The sequence below is a fragment of the Arvicanthis niloticus genome, chromosome 21 (genome assembly GCF_011762505.2).
Source record: "Arvicanthis niloticus isolate mArvNil1 chromosome 21, mArvNil1.pat.X, whole genome shotgun sequence".
NCBI lineage: Eukaryota > Metazoa > Chordata > Mammalia > Rodentia > Muridae > Arvicanthis > Arvicanthis niloticus.
This window is the reverse complement of record NC_047678.1, coordinates 10,196,870-10,212,924: the sequence shown is the minus strand read 5'-3', so window position 1 is coordinate 10,212,924 and position 16,055 is coordinate 10,196,870. Positions and strand designations below refer to the sequence as shown.

Here is a 16,055-nt window from a genome sequence, read left to right as displayed (position 1 = left end):
TGATCACACACCCTGTCTTATCTCCATTCTTAGAGTCTCTTCCCCTTTATCCTCTCTCCTATCTCCTCTTCTCTCTCTCCTCTCCTCTCTCTCTGTCTCTCTCTCCCTCTCTCTCTCTCTCTCTCTCCCCCCCCCCGACCCACAGACTGAGGTGGCAGAGCGGTCCGGGACATTTTGGCCCCCAAGCGTGGAGCGGGGAGGGCCACAACAAAATACTACACAGAAAACCACTTTCACAACTGAGATGCTATGAGAGGGGTACAAAACTCTAGAGAGACAGGTAACTTTGAAAGAGTTTATTATAAAAAGAGGGCAATCTGGGTAAATAGGCTGGGCAGATAGGGAGAAACTGGTCATAGAGAGCTTCGTTAACCTAGGCAGACAGCTGGTCAAGTTATTCTGATGTCGGTCTCACTGTATGTTGTCCACAAACAGGCCAGGTAGCATGATGTGTCAAATGATGCAGCAGAGGACAGAAATCTGGTTCCTTCTCCATAATGCTCTTAATATTAGGAAGGAAAAGAGAAAGTTGAGTTCAGGGAGGGAAAGATGATGTTTTCCATCCCTCAGTTCTACAGCAGATCTCTGCTTGGGAAGGTTCAGTAATTTTTATCTGTCATGTACTCCCCACTATTGATTTCCTCAAACCTTGTGTTGCTGTGTTCCTGTGTGCTTGTGTTCCTGTGTGCTATCATATGCATGTGTTTACATCACCAACCCTGTGTACTTGAGCATAAGGTATTAACTTTCCCATAACTAAGCTTTCTTAATGCACAAGTCGATGTCAAAGCCCCAGATATACAGCAGTCTTTGAGAATACAGGAGCTGGACTGTATTATTGCATTCTTAGCCATGTAACCCTCCTCTGTTCATCCACCAAACTAAGAGAGATTCAATGCAAAGAGATACCCTGCCTTTGGGGAAACCATCCTGCTGTCTGGCTCACAGAGTTGCCATGAGCAAGGCTATAAAATACTTTCCAAGTAGCATCATGGACTCCACCATCTACACATGCATAACTACGATGTCTTTTTGTAAAAATAGTTTTTAAGATTTAATTATTTTATTTATATGAGCACAACAACAGTAGAGGCACTTGATGGTGATAAAACCAAATATCTTGATACTGCTCCCCACATTTAGATTCAAGAAAGTTGGTCTTCCTATTTTATCTGGATATAATCTGACAGAGTACCCACTGGAATATCTTAACTAATGATTCTCATTTTATTGTTTATGACAAGCTGCCAGAGAAAACCTTAAATCCAATGATACAAATCCTAGCTATGACCCACAAGACCAAATGTGGTCACATTTTTGAATGAAGAGAACATGCCCAACTCAATGAACTCTTTCTTACACCAAGATATGCACTTTTGAAATTATTCACAATCACTACAAACTTACCTGAAGCTGGAATGTGACCAAAGACTAGAAGATACAGCCTCCCTGTATTATACTCAAAGTCAAGACCAGAAGAACAATCTTGGATCATCTGAGTACTTTGACTTAACAGTCCTAAACTCACCAATAGAGATAAAAAGAATCCTGGACACTTTGTAGCTTGATCAAAAGAATCAAATCAAATCAAAGTCCCTGAAATAAACCCACACACCTATTGATATTTAACTTTTGACAAAGAAGCCAAAACCATACAATGCAAAAACGGACAGCATATTCAACAAGTGTTGCTGGGCTAACTGAATGTCTGCATGTAGAAGAATGCAAACAGATCCATTTTTATTGCCCTGCACAAAGCTCAAGTCCAGGTGGATCAAAGACCTCAACATAAACTCGGATACACTAAATCTAATAGAGGACAGTGGAGAATAGCTTTGGATACATTGGTAGAGGAGACGACTTTCTGAACACAACTCCAACGACTCAGACACTACAATCAACATGTCATAAAGGGGACCTCACAAAACTGAAAAGCTTCACAATAGAAAAAAATTTTCACCAACTCTACATCTGAGAGTGGTAAAATATCCAATACATATATAACTTAGGAAGTTAGACATCAACCAGATAACCCAATTAAAAAATAGAGTACAGAGCAAAACAGAATTCTTAACAGAGGTATCTTGGATGGCTAAGAGACACTTAAAGAAATGATCGATTCCCTTCATCATCAGGGAAATGCAAATCAAAACAACTCTGAGATTCCACCTTATATGTATCAGAATGGCTAAGATCCAAAACTCGAGGGACAGCACATGCTGACAATGATGTGGAGCAAGGGGGACACTCCTGCATTGCTAGTGGGAGTGCAAACCCATAACCACTCTGAAAATCAATTTGGTGGGGTTTTTTTTTTTTTTTTTCAAAAAATTGGGAAGAGTTCTACCTAAATATCCAACTGTATCACTCCTGGGCATATACCCAAAAGATGCTCCACCATCCCACAAGGACACTTGCTGAACTGTATCTGCAGCAGTTTTATTTGTTACAGTTAGAAACTGGAAACAACCCAGATGCCCTTCAACCAAAAATCAAAAATGAAAATGTGGTTTATTAACATAAGGGAATACTACTCAGTTATTAAAAACAAGAACATCTTAAAATTAGCAGGCAAATGGATGGACCTAGAAAATATCATGCTCAGTCCGGTAACCCAGACTCAAAAGGACATGCATGACATATACTCACTTATACGTGGATACTATTCATAAAGTACAGCATACCCACACTATAATCCACAGACCCAAAGAAGCCAAGTAACAAGGTGGGCCCAAGAGAGGGTACTGCAATCTCACTCAGAAGGGGAAATAAAATTGTGATTGGAAGTGGATGGATGGAGGGAACAGGGTGAGAAAGGGGGCAGAGAGAGTGAACAGAAATTGAAGGTAGATGGGATGGCATGTTGTGGTGTGTGCATCTCTAGGAGGTGCCAGAGACCTGGGATGGGGAGACTCCAGGAAGTCTATGAGGGTGACTTTAGCTGAGACTCCTAGCATTGGGGCATACAGAGGCTGAAGTGGCCATCCCGTAGCTAGGCAGGACTCCTAGTGGAGGGATAAGAACACCAACTTACCCACAATTCCTTTGACTTAAAATGTGTCCTGTCAACAAAAAGTTCAGGGATAAAGATGTCACAGAGACAGAGGGAATGGCCAACCAATGACTGGCCCAATTTGAAAAGCAACCCATAGGCAAGAGCTAATCACTGATGCTCTTACTGATACTCTGCTATACTCGCAGCTTGGTCTTCATACAGATGCACCAACTGGAGCGCTGGCTTACCCTGACTCTGCTGTCTGCCTGTGGAGCCTGCTCTCCTAACTGGGCTGTCCTGTCTGGCCTCAGTGAAGAATATATACCTAGTCCTGCAGTCACTTGAGGTAGCAGAATGGGTTGGTTCCTGTCGAGGGACCTCCCCCTTCCCAGAGCAAAAGGGGAGTGGGGAGTTGGGTAAGGGGCCATGTGAGCCAGGGAGGGGGGGACTAGGAGGAGCTGGGGCTGAGATTGAGATGTAAAGTGAATACATAAATTAGTGGAAAAAAATAAAGGAAAGAAAATGCCCTGTGGGTGGATCTTATGGAATCATTTTCTCAATGGAGATTCCCACCTTTCAGATAACTCTAGATCATGTTACAAGTTGACAAAATAAACCAGCTCACCTAGGCATTTCTACAGTTAAGTTTGAAATGACAGAACAACCTGGCAAGTACAGTATCAGGGAGAATAGGAGTCTAACGAGGCTGATAACAGAGATTCAAGAGCAAAGCAAGGTCCTAGATCTTACCAGAGGTCTTCACAGGTGACAAGGCACCTTGTCCCTGGATTCATACGCCTGGTAGAAGCTTTGTACGGTGTTTGTTCTGGCCATTGGTTAACATCTCTCTACTTGCAGCTACTGAAGTCCCCCCTCCCACCCACCCCCCGCATTCATACCAAGGACATGGGGCCTGTGAACAGAGGAGAAGTAAAGCGTTATTTCAAAAGACATGGAACTCTGTAGTGGCTTGAACAGCCCTGCCTAGACCTGTCGTAGGTGAGAATATCCACTTCCCCTGAGGACTGTGCTATGTTCAAGGTCTCCTTCCTGTCTCTTCCAACTCTCAGTGCCTCCAGTACCTCATACCTACCAAAAGCCCTGGCAAGGTAGAGGTGTGGTTTCTAGTGGGACGGTACCACAGATCTTGGGGATCTTGGTACCTTGCAGTGGAAAGAGCTCCTGCACAGTCACCTTTCTCCCTCCATCAAGTCTCTTCAGCCCTGTACTGAGTGTTATTGAATCTGGCCTGGCAAGGTTTCTCCGCTCTCACCTTTCAGCCTCACCTCCCCACTCTTTACTCCTGATGCCATTTATATATTCTTTGACACAATTAGCCCCACTCCACCAACATATAGTCCTTATGGTGCTTCATGACTTGACTTATGTATTTGCCGTCCACCCTCATGACCTTAGTCTTGGCTATTTTAATGTCAACTCGACACAAGCTACAGTCATCTGAGAGGAGGGCGCCTCCGTGGAGAAATTGCCTCTACAAGACCAGGCTGGAGGCAAGCTTACAGGACATTTTCTTAATTAGTGATTGATGTGAGATGCCTCAGCCTATTGTGTGTGGGGCCAGCTATAGTCTGCAGATCCTGCATTCTATAAGAATGTGGGCTATGTAAGGCATTAAGAAGCAAGGCAGTAAGCAGGAATCTTCTTTGGCCTCTGCATCAATGTTGCTCCCAGGTTCCTTCACTGTTTGAGTTTCTCAATTGGCTTCTCTCAATGTTCTGTGATTCAGGATATGTAAGCCAAATAAACCCTATCCTTCCCAAGTTTTGTATGGTGTTTCATCACAGCAATAGTAAGTCTAAGTAAGAAACCGTCCATGGGGACTTTACGTGTTCTGATGGTTCCCTTGGATGCCAGATTCCTTTCCCACCTTGGGATTTGTACCTCAGACTATTGTTTTATCTTGCTAAAACATTGTCCTTCCAAACCTCAACCCCCTCCCCATATGCCCTGCCCTGTATCCATCTACCCTTCTTTTCTCAACATCTCCTGATAACTGTACAAGGTTTTGATACACCAATTCTTTATCCTGGTGAACTGGGGGCTTAGAATGTCTGTCTCTGTTTCTCTGTGCACTCCCCCTTACCACATCCAGTGCTTTTTAAGTTCCCGAAGCCTCTGGATGTGCTGTACTCACTGGGGGAATATGGAAGGGAAGGGTTTTAATTAAAGGCGCCTCTTGTATCTCCTCTTCTTCCTTCTGATGGGTGTACTTTCCTCATCAGACTCGGAAGATCCTGGTCGATGTACAAATAGTGTGTTGACCGCTAGGAACAGAGTACAAATAGGTTCAAAATAGGAAATGAGTGTGGCACAAAGCTTTGGGACCCTGTTGGGTATTTCTTACAAGCAGCAAGCTGACCATGCCAGGTGAGTGACTTCCAACACATACCCTACCTTTCTTATATCAACATTGTCTGGGAAAAATTGTATTGGCTGTTGTTCTGTCGGATGCAACTTTTGGATGTTCTCTTTAGGTCTCCTCTTACATCAGAAACAAAGCTTAGCTTGCTCACTGGGCTGTGCTCAGCATCCCTGTCCCCATTCTGTTCGGCTCCCCTGCTTTCCTCAGTGGGGCAAAAATAACCTTTCACCACTGTTCCACAAAGGAAGGCATGAACCAGATGACTTGGCAAGATTCAGCTATGTCTTACTGGGCATGTCCCTAAGCAATGTCCCATTGTATACACTTCCCATTTGAAGTTTGGCTGTCCCATGAACTTTGTGTGGGCCTCAAGTGAGGCTGAGTTTCAAGGGAAGGGGACAACTAAATAGACTGAATAAACTTAAAGGGGAATGAATCCAGGGGACCACATATTAGATGGTTAGGTCACATTAGGTGGGCAGTGCAGCCAAATTAGCAGAATCAGCGTTTTATGGATTACTAGGCACAAAGTGCAGAGTCACTATGCTGCTCAGGAAATAGGGAAGAGGCTGGGAAAGGCTGTGGGTAAGAGTCAGAATCAGGGTCAATGTGGCCAATGAGCTGGGCACCTGCGTCTCTGTGGACACCTGATAAGAAAAAGGAATCCTTGAGTTTATACAAGGCAGAATCAATGTATTAAACGAAGAATAAAAGACAGGCAGGCAGGCAGGCAGGCAGCCAGGCAGGCAAGCAGACAGACAGACAGGCAGGCAGGCAGACAGACAGACTTCAAAATAAAGGAAGCTCTGACCCCACTACAGGGGTTTCACAGAAGACTTTGGGGAATGTAGTCTCCTTTCATTCATGCTCTGGACAAGAGGAGACAGCTGAGAAATATACTAAGCATGAAGTACACAAACGTTTCAGAGTGTCCAGAGAAAAGACCTGGCATACGGGAGGACAACACAAGGAGATCTATCTAGTGAGACATGGCAGGGAAGTGAGGTTCAGACACAGGTAGGAGGATAAAGCCAGAAAGGACATTGAAAAGAAAATACAAGTGTCCATGCCTTTTAAATCCTGGGAACATATGTGCCCACTCTGAATTAGGAATATCTGAAAAGCAGGTCATAGCTGGACCCGAGTTCTAGATCCATTGTCAAGTACTAGGTCAGAGGTTCTAATACAGGTGTCAACGTGTTCTTTGACCCATTCACGCTACAGGTCAGTCTACAGGCTGGTAATGAGCTCACATATATCCTTCCCTCTATCCTTTTCCCTACTGACACCTTCCCCACATGACAGTATAGACTGAGAATGCAGTTACCTACCAGGAGAAAGAGTGCTTGCTCTTTTTCTCATTTCCCAATGCTGTACTTCATAAGCATCTACAAGAAAATAAACAGAGTGGCTGGCTCACTCACTTCTGCCTACAGAAGATACAGCCATACTAGTTCACAACATATCAGCCTCAGCTTTCCAATGGTTCTTTGACTCCTCATGTTACAGAAGATGCTGCAGTGAGACCAGCCTACTCACTCTGCCATCCACCCATAGAGTGCCCTTTATAGAGAGACTTAACAGGCAAGAGAGGACCATGGAGGTGCTGTGATAAATCCTGCAGGACCAGCTGGAAGAGGATTTCTTTCTTCTGCGTTATTGGGCCCACACTTCATGGCCTTTGTACTCAGGGACATCTCAGTGACTACAGAGAGTTATACTCAACTGAGAGTTCTATCCCAAATCAGCAATCCGAAGTGAACACCAGATGTCAAACAAGCAATGAGCAAGGAGATCTAGATTACAATCAGAGGCTTGGAGCTTTGGCAATGAGAGAGGCAGGGAGAAGGCTTTGATTTTTAAGTTTATTTCAGCTGTATTGCCTGGAAATGCCTGTGTACTACATGCATGCAGTGCCAATCAAGACCAGAGGAGAGCATCAGATGCCTTGAAACTGGAGTTACAGATGGATGTGAGCAGCGATATGGGTGCTGAGATTAGAATCTCTGTCCTCTGGTAGAGCAGTCAGTGCTCTTGATTAAAAAGCCATTCCTCCAAGTCCTCTGGCTCATCTTTAATTGCCAGTGGGTTTGTGTGTGTGTGTGTGTGTGTGTGTGTGTGTGTGTGTGTGTGTGTGTGTGCTTTGCTTCTCTTCCTCTTTATCATTATGGCTGGAAGGAGAATCAAACAAATCTCCTACATCTCACTGATGCCTTTCCCACTGCTTCAGCCTGGCGAGCAGAATGTACAACCCCACTGCTTCTTGAGCCCTGTCCTGTTGATCTCCACAGGACCTTGTTACTTACCAGGAAAATTCTCTTTACTATCCAGTTGTTCTTGTTCTTCAACATCTGTGTCTCCCACCTGGGCTACATCTGCAAGAAAATCAGAGTGGGGTGTATCACATGAAGCCACACTGGTTCTCATGAAATTAACCCTAGTTCTTCTTGGCATTTTCCAGGGAGCCTCTATGGCAGAATCATTTTCTCTCATTTAACCTTCAGCCCTTCTTCCCAAAAGGAACTTGGAGTGAGGTTTCTCAGAAATGGAACACTAAGATATTTCCTGAACAGGGGAGGGACTTCAGATACTTACAACTCTCTACCATGGTGGAAGCCATCTGCAATTATAAAAAAGAAAGCATTGTCAGGATTGGTCCCTATTGTATATGTCACTATGGTCTGGCTTTCTCTGAATGATTTAGGAACAATAGACACAAGCCCTATGGTGCTGCAAGTGACACAGGTAAAGATGGAAAGAGTCTTTCCCACGGTGGACTTTCCAGCCCATTTACATTGCAGGCACACAATCCTTAATAGAGCAGGAAAAGTCATTTTTGAGGAAACTGCCTCTATGGTCCAATTTTAATGAATATGGTAATATCAGTAACACCAGAGAGCTGGAGACCCACTAGTAAAGTAGACAAACAAACAAACCTCTGAATTCCACAAAGGAAACAATTTTTCAAAGAGTAACACAAATGGAATACAATCAGACCTAAATTTCTATAGCAGACAAAGAAAGTGTTCTTACTGTTTGTCTAGAGTCGGGAACATGAACCCCATGTGGGAAATCTAGGATAAAACAGAGTAACTGTCAGGTTGTTAATAACTAGCGATTAGAAAAGACTCAGGGAACATTCTCAATGTGCAAAGGACTATATGGAGATAGCTTGGACTGCTGTGAGTCCATTCTCCAGTGTAGAAGGATGTTCAAGAAAGGGGGGAAACCAGAATAAAATGATACCTATGATCCTTGCTCTTTAACTAAAACTACTTCAAACAATACAAAAGAAATCCAGCTGATCCACACTTCCTGTTATTTTTATGTATAAGTTTTCAGAGCTCATTAGTTGGTTTTTTAAAACCAAACAGGAGACTCAGACACACACACATGCACACGAACACGCACACACACACACACACACACACACACACACACACACTGTGTTCATCAGACATGAGTTTGAGAGAGAACAAGGTAGGCGACATGGCAATGGCCAGAAAATGAGAAAAGAAAATTGATATGATTTAATTTAAAAAAATAAGAAGTTTTAAAGCTCAGTGTGTATACTGGTTAACACTAGATATGTGTTACCAACAGGTGTTTTTCAGAACTGCACAGGACTGTTCAACTAAATCTTTTCTTGGTGATTGGCAAGCAAGTTTGGAAAACCTTATTTCTCACAGTGCTATTATCAAGTGTACTATAGTACTTCAGTAACTTTGTTTTTATGTTTCAGGCCAGCTTCTAAGACATGAGTCCAAAACCTACTGATGTAGTAGTCTCCTTAGGGTCCTTCATAATTGCTTTTAACTCCAAATGACTGTGTGAAATGACCAGACACAACAGGGAGTCTTTGGACTTTCCCGTGAGTGCCTTCAAGCATATGTGGCAACATCTTAGTTTACCTTATGTAATTAACTGGACAACAGACACACCTCATCATGGATGGGCCGCATCTCTGAACCGCATGCTGCACTCAGAGCCCAGCGCCTTCAGATTTCTTAAATGAATTTAAGGCTCAACCAAGAAGTGAGAGCACTGCATGGCATGAATGGATTCATGTTTTCACTTTCTTTCTGCATACAATTTTGAGAGCCAGGGATTCTTAGGTTGTTTTCTGAAGAAAGGATGATAACTATATCCAGGCACAAATGCCACGGAAACCAATGGGATAATGAACTAAAAAGTTCAATTAAGTGTGTATGGGAGTATGAAGTATATCTCCCATAACCCATAACACCACACGGAATCATATCCACTCAAAATCACAAGACACTGAAGCACACAAACTCCAGGATTCCATGTGCACACGGCCTCACAGAAACCTATGCAGAAACTTGACTGTAAAAGTAGATCTAGAAAAATCTATAAATACAAAAAACAAAAAATAAAAAACATGTTGACTTGCTCCCAGAAACAGCAAGTTGGTTGGCCGATGAAAGAGAAGCCAGTAAGAGATGCCAAACCTATCTTAGCATTTACATTTTTCCTCAGCAAGGAGTTAAACAGTACTTACAGCTTTGGTATTCTTCCCAGGACCCCTGAAATTACAGAAACAAAGACATATTGATTGAGGGAAACTCCACCTGACTTGTGGGCACATATCTTTATTTCTCTTCCTTGGAAATGAAAAGGCATGGTACTCCCAACATTAATAGTTGGCAGAGCAGAGATAAGATATATCTGTGGCAAACCCACGATCTTTGCATGAATGATGGATCTTTAACTCCTGTTCAGTCATCAACGACAAGGTGGTTAAGCAAGAGGGATGGATGCTAGTATCCATCCTATACCTGACTGTGCCATTCATAAAAGCTCTTTTCCCATAAGGTTTTCATTGGTAAGGGACTGTTCTACCATTCCATAAAACAAAGCACAGCATGAATAACACATGCTACTATGTTTTGAGAGCCAAACTTAAATGAAATAGGAAACTCAGACAGTAATATTTCTATTTCGGTCAAAGAAAAGTCACCTTACCTCATCATGAGGTTCAAACTCTTCTTTTTTAAAAAATAGCTCTTTAATGTCTGGAACATTTTGCATTCCTAGGAAGATAGAGTGACTGTTAATCACTGGTGCTGTGGCCCATGGCTTCCTTAGAGAGCACTGCTTAACTTACTCAACAAGATGGCTATGCTTTAAAGGCTAGATTGAGTGGCTACTGGAACATCCTCAGTGAAAGCACTGAGTCAATGAGGAGCAAGGAAGAAAAGGAAAATGAAACACCTGCACTATGCTGATAGCAATAGATGACAAGACACTCTTCCAATGTTTCAAGTCTCTTACTCATATCAATCACTTGAAGACCAGATAGTTGGTCTTCTAGGACCAAGAAACAATATGAGTTTTAACTTATGCTAGGTGGAATCTAGTACAAACTCTCGGGGATAATATCTTGAGGATCAGATAATCCAGGGTACCCAATGGAATATGGTTTTTAAAGTAACAGTGGTGAACATGAGAAGATAAAGACTATGAAAAGTCTCTCCTCTGCTGTACATCTGGGTACCACAGGATGCTGGAAACCAAGTGAGGCTTACAGCAACCCAGAACGTTATTCAAGTACAATGAACTATGTGGCATTTTACCATCCAGTGGTGTCATGCTCCACTCCCAGTTCAGTGTATGGACTACAAAGGGGCAGTCATGTATCAGGGAAAGAACAACCTTAGAAGTTGTTGTGTTGGAGCAGGACCAAGGCAGGATTACTGCATAGCTTTTCTCTGGAGCAGACATTATTTTTAGAGTGGACCAATAGATCTACATAATTTCTGTCCTTGGAATAGAAACAAATTTTCCCAACTGATCTGTTGCTGACAGCATGGTCATATTGTGGTTTTCTGGTGGTTTCCTCAGTGGTAAACATTCCATAGAATGAAATCACAATGAATATTGTGGAGATGATCTACACACTTCGCACATTCTTTTCACAATCTAAACCCTACACTTATGGAGGACAATGTACACACACACACACACACAGAGCGAGTTCTGAGTACAACCAAGACATGAAGCTTTATGTCTTTCCCACTGACACTGAAGCTCTGTTCAGATAGGAACACAGAGCTTAGAATTCTATACCCTCTGTTGAAGCTCCCTTCCAACACAGCAACAGAGTGCAGGGTTAGCACCAAGGATATGTGAAAGGGAAAAATCAAAAACTGTAAGTTTAAATATACACACGAATGTTTATACAAAAGAGGATACTTGGAGCTATACAGGGAATTATCACAGAAGCCATGCATGCCATATAAGCATCCAAGTGCTAGGAGCAGGAGAGATGGCTCAGAGGTTAAGAACAATTGTTGCTTTTGCAGGAAGCTGGTTTTGATTCCCAGAGTCTAGATGGTGGCTCATCAACTTTAGTTCCAGAGGATCTGACCTGTCCTCTGACCTCTGGGTGCACCAGGCACGCACAAGGTGTATACACATAAACATATGTAGGCAAAAGGTTTATACACAAAAGAAAAATAAGGCTAAACTATTTTTAAGGCCCAGTGTCTGTGAGTACATGTGTATGTGGGCATGTAAGTATGCTTATTCACTTGTGGGATATCCGCGCCTTTGTGTGAGTGCCTGCCTGTGCCCATTTTCATGGCGGCCACAAGAGAGTATCCACTATTCTGCTGTATTGTATCACTTCTCTGATTTCTTTCCTTCAGCAGTGTTTCTCACTGAAGCTAAAGTTAGGCCAGCAGACATCAAGTCAGAGCTGTCCTCCTGTCCCTACCACAGATAGCGCTATGTTTATAAGCACACACATATATGTCTGGTCTTTCTATGTGTTTCCTATGGATTCAGACTCAGGTGCCATTGCTTGCATATCAAGTGTTCTTCTGTCAAGACATTATCTGCATATACCATGATGATGTCATGAATTTCTAATGGAAAGCACTACATATGCTGGGTGTGTGAAAATACAAAAATATTTTGATTTTTAATATTCTGCATACATTTTATGGAATTATAAACTGAATCATTATTCATTTTGTTTTTTATAATAAACGTGTTTCTGGTTACTATAATATTTCTAGGACATGCAGTATACTTTTGAGTTCTTTGGCTGAGTTTTTGTTTTGCTTCTCTTCTCTCTCTTTTTTTTAATTAGCCTTTCAAGTCAGGGTTTCTCTGTGTAGCTGTCCTGGAGCTCAATGTGTTGACCAGACTGGCCTTGAATGCAAGAGATCCTCCTGCCTCTACCTCCCAAGTGCTGAGATGAAAGGTGTGTGCAACTACATAGGCTACTTGGATTAGTCATTCTCTTCTTCTCACTTCTCTTCTCTTAGCTTCACTCCGCTCCGCTCCTCTCCTCTCCTCTTCTCTCTTCTCTGTCTCTCTGTCTCTCTCTCTGTCTCTCTGTCTCTGTCTCTCTCTGTCTCTCTCTCTCTCTCTCTCTCTCTCTCTCTCTCTCTCTCTCTCTGTGTGTGTGTGTGTGTGTGTCTGTCTCTGTCTCTGTGTCTCTCTCTTCCCTGCAAAGGGAGCCCAAGATTCCACATATTGCCAGGCACAGAGGTCAGAGTCAAGGTGGTGCTGATCAGGAGGAAGATGTTGGAGAAGGGTGTGGGAAAGAGCTTATAAGGAGATAGGAGAATGAGGAGCATGGGGCAGAGGAGAGGCCTGGGTCTTTATGGAGCACACTGCTTAGAAGCAGGAGCCCCTGAGTTTACAGTGAAGACAAAATCTATTCAAATTACACAGATGGCCTATAAAAGGTGAGTCGAAGGTAGCAGTACACAATGAGATCTCAGGGGAACCAGATATACCACCTACACCTACTGAAGACACTTGGGGGAAATGGACTTCATATTGCAAGAGTGAAATACACAAGTACACTAAAGCGTAGAGGACAGACACAGGCAATGTCCAGATAGGTCCCAGGAGGGCTGAAATCATCTTCTTAAGCCCTAGTACATGGATACTAGTTCATGGGGACTATCAAGTCCACCCTCTGCATCTTATAGATTGAACTCAGAATGCATAAAACAAAATGCCCCAAGCTGGGCCAAAGGCAAGGTTCCTCCTCATCCAGTAGATTAGTGGTTGTAAGATGGGGCCAGCTCTCTAATCTCCATTGCCTTAGTTATGTTACAGGCCAGTCAGTGCAGGGTGAGGAGAAGAGACTGCAAATGAGCTAAAATCACACGGTTGACCATTATTTCCCAGGCCAAACTCAAAAGTCTTTCTGCCAGTTTAGCTAGTCCATTCTCTGGGTGCCCTTGAAACAGGTCTAAACATTGACCTGTGGTTATAACGTGATACCACTTTGGCCTTCTCTCTAACTCTATAGATGCCCAGCATTCCCAAGCTAAGGGGCAAAATAAACCTTTCATCCCTAGATTGTTTTTCTCAAAGTCTTTTTTTAAAGGGGGTGGAAAAATAATTTAGGTGCCATTTCTGTGGACAGCTCCTGCTTACTTATCCTTATGCCCATGAAAGAGGAAAATCAGAGAAGCCTTCCATTTTCCTTGTCCTTACAGATTTCTTTCCCACTCTCTCATACTCCCAAGCACAGGGTGTAATGTGAGCATTTCTGGGACTCTCTCTCACTGAACATGACCAAGAAGGTTTTTATATAATTCACCTGTACTCTGAAGATTCTTCAGATCTAATCCAAATGTATCACCCACATGTAGGAGTAAGTAGTACAGAGAGTGGCTCACCTAGTCCTGCCTAAATCACGTGAAGCCACACTGGATCATCCAACATGTGCCTTGCCTTTCCTCTAGTTCATGTTATTCAATGAGAGCCAAAGTGACTTTTAGATACATCTGTACTTTTTAGGGTTGTATTTCTACTGATGAGATACACATTAGCATTTTTCACTTATTAAAAAGAAGCTAAGTCTGTTCACAGTTTTATATAGAGGACACAGGATAATCAACTACTACAGGTAACTGAAGCAAATCCTCAGTATTTACAGTACCTTTTTCGTTTGCTGATGTTTCTTTGGAAGTACTTGGAGGACCTGGAGGTTCCGCCCAAGCCTGGGAAGGATGTGGGTCCTTCTTAGAAAATCTTTGTAAAAGTGAAAAAACTGAGAATACATTCACAACAGGAAGAGTTATGTTAGCTTTATGGCAGCAAATAGAAAATTAATCATGGTTGTGCATTTGTTAATATGATCTCCTTCCCTGTTTCCAGGTAGTCATCAGACTCAGAACTGTGCTTCGGGAAGGTCACCACATTTTGTGATTAAGCACTCCACAGACACCTTAGGTAATATCTACATTTATGTGACTATGATAATAGAAAGAGCAGCAGAACTTGAACGTGTTATATGGGCATGGTACCAGTTGGAAGACACATCCTTCTGAGAAACACATGAACACAATATTGTTCATACAATTCCTCTGTTCTCCATGCTGTCTCTCAAACAATATAAGTTTCAGAAAGACTTCCCATGAGACTTTCAGGTTTAAAAGATGACTCTCCATGGTAAACCATAAGGAAAGGCTCATGTAGAGCAGAAATGCTCTTTGTTAAATACTAGATGTCTGTCAGAAATGATGGTTGTTAAGTACCAGAGGAACTCAGCTGGACTCTGTAACTGAATTCACAGTGAATATTCCACTAGATCCAATACAGGGAACGTGATTGTTGTTGACTTCATTTTTTATTTAATCATGGTATTTAACAGTCATGGAGAACATGTTGGTACTGCCTTTGATGAGCTGGGAAATATAGAATATTATGTGACCTCTTATTTTTCACCTTTGGGCACCATATTAGTTATAGTCTTTTCATTGTGTTCAAATTCTGACAGAAGCGGTCTGAGAGAGAGAGAGAGATGGTATCTAGAACCATGTGGCTTTCTAGATGACAAACATCCTCAGCCACTGTGTGGACACCCATATAAAGTGTAGCTGGAAGGGCAGTGTGGGACAGTAACGGTACACTAAGTATATACCGTCCCTGCTGTGTTCTGACTCATCAAAATCCAGTTTCTAAAAACTCCTCTTCCAAGGGGCATTTGCCACAAGCCCACTCCCTACATGTGCTTTTTTAATTTTCAGAAATATCTACAATCCAAGATTAGGCTTGAAATACCTTTAAATAAAAGAATGAGTTACTGCAGTTCAGTTACACAAGTGTGCACACATGGGCGCATATCAGAGACAGTGGTATCAAAACTAGGACCTGTCACGTGCTAGGAACACACTAAACCAACTGGACTATACATTCTGCCCATATTAGCTCTCTGTGACAAATCCTTTTCATGTCAAAGGCCTGACTCTGAAGGCATTTTAACACATCCAGCATCCCAGCCAAACTCTTTCTATGGACCTCATAGCTGCCTATATTGTTCCACTGAGCACTCAGACTCAGCAGGCAGTATGAAGACTGACCACTAGTGATAGAAGGAATATTGGAATCAAGTTTGAGCTCACCTTCAAAGATGCATATATAGCAAAAAGAGTGATCCAGCACTGCTCAATAACCAAGCCCCAACTGGAGTTCTTAGTAGACATTGCCCATATATTGCCCATAACATGGTTCTTAAGGCTCTTGTTAATGTTGTCTGATTGGTTAAGCCTTTTCACCAGTTCTAACTGTAATGAGCCATTGTAAGTCTCTATTGTAAGTCCAGTTATCAAACACACTCAATCTATTTCTTAAATGTAGATATCTTCCTATCTTCGAACTCTCTGATCTGATCAAGCATGTGGA

The 16,055-nt window shown here is 42.5% G+C and overlaps 1 protein-coding gene across 1 annotated transcript in view; it reads right to left on the bottom strand.

The window, feature by feature from the left end:
- Nucleotides 1–281: 281 nt before the first annotated feature.
- Nucleotides 282–16,055, bottom strand: part of LOC117693474 (uncharacterized) — a 30,473-nt gene continuing 14,699 nt past the window's right edge. Inside the window, exons 7-16 of the mRNA XM_034484144.2 lie at nt 14,311–14,421; nt 10,365–10,432; nt 9,901–9,925; nt 8,412–8,452; nt 7,974–7,998; nt 7,685–7,753; nt 6,710–6,766; nt 5,151–5,280; nt 3,746–3,908; nt 282–502 (exon numbers count right to left, since the gene is read on the bottom strand). Coding sequence (XP_034340035.1) covers nt 5,180–5,280; nt 6,710–6,766; nt 7,685–7,753; nt 7,974–7,998; nt 8,412–8,452; nt 9,901–9,925; nt 10,365–10,432; nt 14,311–14,421 — 497 coding nt within the window. The 3' untranslated portion in view covers nt 282–502; nt 3,746–3,908; nt 5,151–5,179. The remainder of the gene's footprint in view (nt 503–3,745; nt 3,909–5,150; nt 5,281–6,709; nt 6,767–7,684; nt 7,754–7,973; nt 7,999–8,411; nt 8,453–9,900; nt 9,926–10,364; nt 10,433–14,310; nt 14,422–16,055) is intronic.